Genomic DNA, 8,249 nt, shown 5'->3' on the forward strand with positions numbered 1-8,249 from the left:
TCCCTTCTCCTCCATTCTCCTCTCGGGATCTTGGGCACGCACGCACACGTGCCCGGCGTGAGTTTAAGCCACTGGGTCCAGGACTCGAACAGCGGTCGACTACGTGGGAGTCCAGCGACATAGCCATGACGCTAACTGCTGGTTTTTTTTTTCCTTCCCCACCCATGGTTCTTTTGGGACCCACCGCCCCAGTAGTCCCTGGGCTCCATGCCAGCCTGAGGTGACTTCTGGAAGCCAACCCTGGGGGGAAGGCACAGGGACCCTCCCACACAGGAGCCCGGGGTGACACTTACGGCTGAAGGCCTCCGGGTGCTGGCGGGCCAGTTTCCCTTTCAGTGTTCTGCGGGGAAGAAGAGGGACACGGGTTGACCTGTGGAACAGATGGCCCGGAGCCCCCGTTCCAGGGCTTGGCCGTCCTCGGGGCTCGCCACATCATGGTCCTGTCTGGGGAGGTCCAAGCACTGCCATGGTTTTCAATAACGGTTTTTCCCTCGAAATTCAGGTATGAGAATTTGGTTTAGGAGGGGAGGACTGCCCATGGTTTGAATCCGGACCCAGGTAGCTTAGGAATATGTAAGGTGGGGGCTGGCAGGGGTTGCCCATGGTTTGATTCCTGGACCCAGTGGCTTAAACTCACACTGCCATATATTCCCAGGGGATTGAGGGGTGGCCATCCAGCCCTCCGAGTGATTTCTGTCTCTCTGGTGAGTGCAAGAGATCTACGTGAAAAAAGTTACCTCTTTAAAAAAAAAATAGAGGCCGGCAGGTGGCCAAAATCACACTCCAATCCCTTCTCCTTTCTTTCTTTTTTAATGCAATACAGTGTGTGCGTATAATGGCTAGAGACAGAGAGACCGAAAGGGAGACATCATTCCCCAGGGAGGATGGCCCCACTAAGATCCCTTCTCGGGACCAGCAGTTAGCATCATGGCTATGTGGCTGGACTCCCACGTAGTTGACCGCGGTTCGAGTCCCGGACCTGGTGGCTTAAACGCACGCCGGGCACGTGTGCGTGCGTGCCCAAGATCCCGAGAGGAGAATGGAGGAGAAGGGATTGCGGTGTGGCCGTTCCCCCTGGAGGGTGATTTCCTGCTTTCTGTCTCTCTTTGTCTGTCTGGCCAGCGCACGCGCCCTATAGCAAAAATCTCTCAAAAAAAAAAAAGAAAAGATCCCTTCTCTTCTCTTCTCAGGATTTTGGGTATGTATGCACACCCCCCCGACATGTTTTCCAAGCCACTGGTCTGAGCCTCCAATTAAAGTCAGCCATGTGGGATCCAGCACCCTAACCACCACACCATCTACCGGCTCTCTTTCTCTTGTGAAATTTTCTATGGGGTGCATGCACTCACTGGAGACACAGAGAGAGGGAAAGTGAGAAATCACCCCCCCGGGGGGGATGGCCATGCCGCAATCCCTTCTCCTCCATTCTCCTCTCGGGATCTTGGGCACGCATGCACATATGGCTGGTGTGATTTTTTAAGCCACCGGGTCCGGGACTCGAACCCTAACCATGTAGTCAGTCAAGGGGGATCAAGTCGCCCTGACCATCATGGCGCTGTTGGTCCTTTTGTCCACTCCTCTATCCCATTGGGATTTTGGACACGCATGCACACACCCAGCATGATTTTTTCAAAAAAGAATTATCTTATTTAACTTGATTTACTTATTTATTTTTTGACCAGAGAGGTACAGAACGAGAGAAAGAGAGAGAGAGAGAGAAAGTGAGACAGCAAGCCACCAGGTCCAAGACTCAAACCGTGGTTGGCCATGTGGGAGTCCAGCACCCTTAACCACCATGCCACTTGGCTAGCCCCACCCAGCATGATTTTCAAGCTATGGTGGTCAGAACTTGGATCATACCCAATCACATGGAAACTATCCAGCTTTGTTTTTCTTTTATATCAGTCTTTTTTTTTTTTTTTTTGAGAGTTTTTTTGCTATAGGGCGCGTACACTCGGCAGAAAGACAGAGACACAGAGAGACAGAAAGCGAGAAATCACCCCCCAGGGGGGATGGCCACGCCACAATCCCTTCTCCTCCATTCTCCTCTTGGGATCTTGGGCACGCACGCACATGCGCCCGGTGTGAAGTTTAAGCCTCCAGGTCTGGGATTCGAACTGCAGTCCACTATGTGGGAGTCCAGTGACATAACCAGTATGCCATCTCCTGGTCCCTGGTGTGAGGTTTTTTTTTTTTTTTTGAGGAGAACTGTTTATTACTCCAGTGGGGACAGAGAAGTTAGCACAGTAAATCTCCAGTCCGTGGTGTGAGTTTTAAGTCGCCTGGTCAGAGACTTGAACCGCAGTCAACTATGTAACATTCCTGCAATGTAACCGTTAGGCCATCTGGTGGTCCTCTTTTTTTTTTATTTTAAGGTTTTTTTTTTTATTTTAAATGAGTTATTTATTCATTCATTTCTTTTTAATTGGAGTAGAGAGAGACACAGAGAGAAAGGGAGGAAAAATGAGAAAGCAAATCACCGTGTCCAGGACTCGAACTATGGTCCACCAGGTGGGAATGTCTAGAGCCTTAACCGCCACGGTGCCTGCTGGCTCCAAGAGAGAGTTTTTTTTTTTTTTTTTTTTGCTATAGGGTGTGTGTGTTAGTCAGAGAGACACAGAAAAACACTGGAGAAATCATCCCTGGGAGAAAGGCCACTTCGCAATCCCTTCTCCACTCTCTTCTTGGTATTTCGGGCAAGCACACACATACACGCACACAGTGTGGCTCTTAGGGTGTCATGTTCAGGACTCAAACCACGAAACTTGCCATGTAGGATCGAGTACCTTAATTTCTACCCCACCAGCTGGCCTGGGGGAAAACTTGCCATGTAGGATCGAGTACCTTAATTAAGTTCTACCCCACCTGGCCTGGGGGGAAGGAGTAATTTCTTACATTCCCCCTCTCTCTGTCTACAGCAAATACACAAGCCCTATAGAAAACCAACAAAGAAGCGGGTCCAGCAGGTGGCACAGTGCTGAAGGTGCTGGATGCTCTCACATGGCCATCCATGGTTCAAGTCCTGGACCTGGTGGCTTGCCTTCTCACTTTCCCTCTTGCCCTCCCTCTTTTTCTCTCTCTCTGTCTCTCTAGTCAAATAAAAAAATGAATAATTATTTTTTAAAAAAGAAAATATATGTTTAAAAAAAAAATGGGGCCGGCAATTAACATAGTGGTTAAGAGCACTGGACTCACATGGCTGACCGAGGTTCAAGTCCCAGACCAGGCGGCTTGCTTTCTCATTTTCTCTCTCTCGCTCTGTCCCTCACTGGTCTAATTTACAGAAATTAATTTAAATACAGTAATTCTTTTTCAAAAATTAAAGAAAACTAGAAAAACAATGGGGCAGGCAGGAAGCATGGTGATTAAGGGTGTTGGTATGCCACTTGGCTTACTGCTTTCTCATTTTCGCTCACTCTCTTGCTCTGTCCCTCTCTAATCAAACTAAATAAAATTAAATAAAGTAATTCTAAAAAAAAAAAAAAAAATCGAGAAAAAAAAAAGGAAACTCCAAAGTACTCTCCTTTTTGCCCTATTGGGCAGAAGAAACCCCAACTCCAATGAGGCAGCAAGGGAAACTCTAGGCTGGGGCAGGGGGTGGAGCCGAGGCCATGGGCGGGGCCGGAGCCAGGGACTGGGCCAACGACTGAGAGGGGGCGGGGCCGAGGCCAAGAGCGGGGCTGGAGCCAGAGAGCAGGTCAACGACTGAGAGGGGGCGGGGCCGAGGGCGAGGCTGGGGCAGGGCTGGAGCCAGAACCTGGGCCAACTGGGCCAAAGACTGAGAAGTGGCGGGGAGAGAGGCCATGGACAGGGGCGGAGCCAGGGACTGTGCCAATGACTGAGAGGGGTTGGGACTGAGGGCAAGGCTGTGGCGGGGCTGGGGGCCGAGCCTGGGAAAGGGGGAGGCCAAGGCCATGGGCGGGGCCGGGGACAAGGATAGGGCGGAGTTGAGGCCAGGGAGGGGGCCAACGACTGAGAGGAGGCGGGGCCGAGGGCAAGGCTGGGGCGGGGCTGGGGTCAGAACCGGAGCCAAAGACTGGGAAGGGGTGGGGCCGAGGCCATGGGCGGGGCCGGAGCCAGGGCCTGGACCAATTACAAGGCGGAGGCGGGGCTGAGGATGGAGGAGAAGCAGAGGCTAGAGCTGGGGCGGAGACCAGGGGCGGGGCGGAGCCCAAAGGCGGGGCCATGGCAGGGCCGGGGGCGTGGCTACCCGTGCACCCACCTGATCCTGCGGAAGATGCTGTCCAGGTCCCTCTTCATCTCCACCAGGGTCCGCGTGTGGTGCAGGAAGCGCTCGCTCATCTGCTGCAGGCGGGCGCTGGACAAGTTGTTGAAGTTCAACAGCATCTCGTTGGTCTTCTCAAACCGGTCCAGCCTGGGTACAGGGAGACGGCTGGAACTTCTCCCACCGGACTCCCCGGCCTTCCCCAGTTGGGGCTCGCGGACCTACAGACTGTACAGGCTAACCCCACGTGCACTTCTCCACCTCTGCGAGCTAGTTCGCTTGAGCTGCAGGGTGGAAACTACGTGCACTCGCCAGACAGACAGAGAGACAGAAAGCCAGAAATCCCCCCCAGGGGGCATGGCCACGCCACAATCCCTTCTCCTCCATTTTCCTCTCGGGATCTTGGGCTCGCACAAACACGCGCCGCCCGGCGTGAGTTTTAAGCCACCGGGTCCGGGACGCGAACCACGGTCAACTACGTGGGAGTCCAGCGACATAGCCATTACGCTAACTGCTGGTTCCCATCTGGTGAGATTTTTCTAACCTTCAGGTCTGGGATTCGATCTGATGTTGAACTGGCCACATGGGGGAATCCAATGACATAACCACGACATCATCTGCTGCCTCTTTTTCAAAATTTTTAGAAAATAATTATTTCGTTTTATTATTTTTTTTGAGAGTTTTTTGCTGTAGGGCACGTGTGCTCACCAGAAAGACAGAGAGAGAGACACAGAGACAGCAAGAAATCACCCCCAAGAATAAGCAAGCTGCCAAGTCTGGGACTCAAACTGAGAATGGCCATGTGGGAGTCCAGGACTCTTAAGCACCTCCCCATTTGCTGACCTGTCGATTTTTTTTTTTTTTTTTCTGCCTTAGGAAACTTGTGCTCATGCCATGGGTGGGTGGGAGGTAGGGGGAGACAATGAGAGGGCAAGTAAGAAATCACTCCCAGGGAGGATAGCCACACTATAATCCCTTGTCCTCTACTTTCCTCCTGAGATCTTGAAGGAAAATTAAAACTAATTAAAAATATAATAAACAGGGGCCAGCAGTTGGCGTCATGGCTATGTCACCGGACTCCCATGTAGTCGACCCTGTGGTGAAGGGAGCCAGACCAGAAGACTATTCAAATCCCAGCCGCAGCAGCATGGTATTGACACATGTGCTGAGTGCCTGAGGTGGGCTCTAAATCCTGACAGGATGGAGAGATGGAGTTTCTCCATCTGCAGAAGGGATTGCACTGTGTCTGTGCCCCATCGGGGAGGGTGCTTCCCCCCCTTCCTCTGTTTTTCTTTCTCTGGCAAGTGCTTGTGCTCTCAGGCACATTAAAAAATAAATAAATAAATAAATAATATAAAATAAATCATTATAAAAACAACAACAACAATAACAACTTCTTTCAAAGTCCCTCTCGGTCCCAGTTCCTTCCCCCTCTTCCTGTGCCACGCTTTGGGACAGGAACCCCATTAATCCATCTGCAACTGCAGAACCTTCTGGAACCCCTCCGAGGCTTTGCCTCGGGGCTAGGGAGGAATTTACACTGGAACTAGGCTGCTGATTTCTTTTTTTTTTTGGAGGGATTTTAGCTCTAGGGCACGTGCGCTCTCCAGACAGAGAAAGAAAGCGAGAAATCACCCCCTAGGGGGGATGGCCAAGCCGCAATCCCTTCTCCTCCATTCTCCTCTCGGGATCTTGGGCACGCACACACACGCGCCCGGCGTGAGTTTAAGCCACCGGGTTCGGGACTCGAACTGTGGTCGACTACGTGGGAGTCCAGCGATATAGCCATTACGCTAACTGCTGGTCCTTGTCGATTTCTTAATTGCCTTCATTTTATCACCCGTGTGGACCCGGGATCAGGGCGGGCAGGGCAGGAGGGCAGGGATGTTAGCCGAGTGGATTCCTTGCCGGGACCGGGGCCACTTCTCACATGTTCTTCTGGGCCAGGATGATGGCATTGACGTCATCGGCATTCACCATGCTGAGGATGCGGCCACAGAAGACCCTCGAGGCCGAGTCCGGAGGGTCCATCTCTTCCTCCTCCTCCGCTGCCTGCCAGGTGGGAAGACAGAGAATTTGGTTTGCACCAAAGGAGGCGGCATGAGGGGCAGGGGATCAAAGAGGTGGAGCTGGCTACCCCATTGACTGGGATCTGCCTCATCACTGGTGGGTGTGCCCGAGATGCAGCAAGACCACCTGAACCTCAAGTTTGTCATCCTGAGAACTCAGAGGTGTTGGGAGGTGAAAAGGGGGTCACACAGGGGACTTTATTTATTTTTTTAAGACTGTATTGTTTATATAACTTTATTTATTTATTTAAATTTGATCAGAGTGGGACAGAGACAGACAGACAGAGAGAAAGCAAGCCACCAGGTCCGGGGCTCGAACTGCAGTCGGCCATGTGGGAGTCTAGTACCCTTAACAACCACATCACCTGCGGCAGTCACAAGGGGACTTCTAGAGTCTGCGAAAAACAAAATTAAAAGTATGACTTCAGAGCCAGCAGGTGGAACAGGAGTTAAGGCACAGGACTCCAACATGGCTGACTGCGGTTCGAGTCCCGGATCTGCTGGTTGCATTCTCGCTTTAACTTTCTGTGTCTACCTCTGGTAAAAATTAAAAATAAATACATACTATCAAATAAAATGAATAATTCTGTAAAAAAAAAAAAATACAGGGGCTGGCAGGTATTGTGGTGGTTAAGGGTGCTGGACTCCCACATGACCGACTGCTGTTCGAATCCCAGTCCTGGCAGCTAGCTTTCTCACACACAAACTCTCTCTCTCTTTTTCTCTCTGGTCAAAATGAAGAAGAATAAAATAAAATATTCTTTAAAAAAGAAAAAAGGAAAAGAAAAGAAAAACTTATCGGGCATGTGAGCACGGGCCCAAAAATCTCAAGAAAAAAATGCACCCCCTCTCCCTGGGGGGGGGAGTGATTCTTCATGTCCTCTCTCTGTATTTCTGTCTCTCTCTCTGGCAAGCGCAAGGGCCCCATGGCAAAACTGAAAAAGAGAAAATAAGGGGCCAGCCGTTGGTATGGTCGTTAAGGCACTGGATCCCACATGGCTGACTATACGGTTTGATTCCTGGAGCCCGTGGCCTGAAAAACACACCAGAGCCAGCTTTGCGCAGTGGCAGTATCGTAGCCAATGAGGTTTATCCGAGGCGCGATTATTGCTAATTGAAAAACACACCAGACATGTGCACACGCATGCATGAAATTCCAAGAAAGGAGAAGGGACTGTGGTGTGGGCCAGCCCCTCTGCAGGGATAATTTCTCACTTTTCCTGTCCATCTGCCTTTCTCTAGTGAGCACACATGCACCAAAAAAAAAAAAAAAAAAAAAAGACAAGATTATTTTGTTGTAAACATTTCAAAATTCATGCATCAGTTTTTCATAATATACATATTCCATGAACTGTTTTTTTTTTTTTGGAGAGGTTTTCGATAGAGGTCACATGCGCTCGCCAGACAGACAGAGAGAGAGACAGAGAGACAGAAAGCCAGGGGTGATTTCTTACTTAAAAGTTAAATGTTTATTTAAAAATTATACCAATAGGGGCCTAGCAGGTGGCAAGGTAGTTAAGGCCCTAGACACTCCCACACAGTCAACCAGTTTTGAGTCCCAGACCTGGTGGCTTGCTTTCTCACTTTCTCTCTCTCTCTCTGGTCAAATCAAAATAAATGAATAGGGGCTGAAAGGTAGCATGGTGGTTAAACCTGGTGGATTCCCACATGGGATGGCCACGCCGCAATCCCTTCTCCTCCATTCTCCTCTCGGGATCTTGGGCACACACGCACACGCGCTTGGTGTGAGTTTAAGCCACCAGGTTCAGGACTCGAACTGTGGTTGACTATGTGAGTTTCAAGCCTCCAGGTCCAAACCAAGGTAGCCAGCCGTGGAGTCCAGCACCTCAACCACTATGTTCCTGCTGGTCCCAGTATTTAAAATAATACTTAAAAAATAATCTGGAATCCTGAGGTCGGCAGGGGGCGTGGTGGTTAAGGGGGCTGGGATCCCA

The 8,249-nt window shown here is 50.6% G+C and overlaps 1 protein-coding gene and 1 pseudogene across 2 annotated transcripts in view; one reads left to right on the plus strand and one right to left on the minus strand.

The window, feature by feature from the left end:
- KXD1 (KxDL motif containing 1) overlaps positions 1–8,249 on the minus strand; it is a 13,746-nt gene that overhangs the window by 1,649 nt on the left and 3,848 nt on the right. For both annotated transcript variants that reach the window (XM_006147113.3, XM_006147114.3), the window contains exons 2-4: positions 6,156–6,277; positions 4,223–4,375; positions 294–340 (exon numbers count right to left, since the gene is read on the minus strand). In XM_006147113.3, the coding sequence (XP_006147175.1) occupies positions 294–340; positions 4,223–4,375; positions 6,156–6,256 (301 nt within the window). In that variant the 5' untranslated portion in view covers positions 6,257–6,277. The remainder of the gene's footprint in view (positions 1–293; positions 341–4,222; positions 4,376–6,155; positions 6,278–8,249) is intronic.
- On the plus strand, positions 7,348–7,461 carry LOC114007593 (uncharacterized; annotated as a pseudogene).

This window comes from Tupaia chinensis, unplaced genomic scaffold (genome assembly GCF_000334495.1).
Source record: "Tupaia chinensis unplaced genomic scaffold, TupChi_1.0 Scaffold000201_1, whole genome shotgun sequence".
Classification (NCBI taxonomy): Eukaryota; Metazoa; Chordata; class Mammalia; order Scandentia; family Tupaiidae; genus Tupaia; species Tupaia belangeri.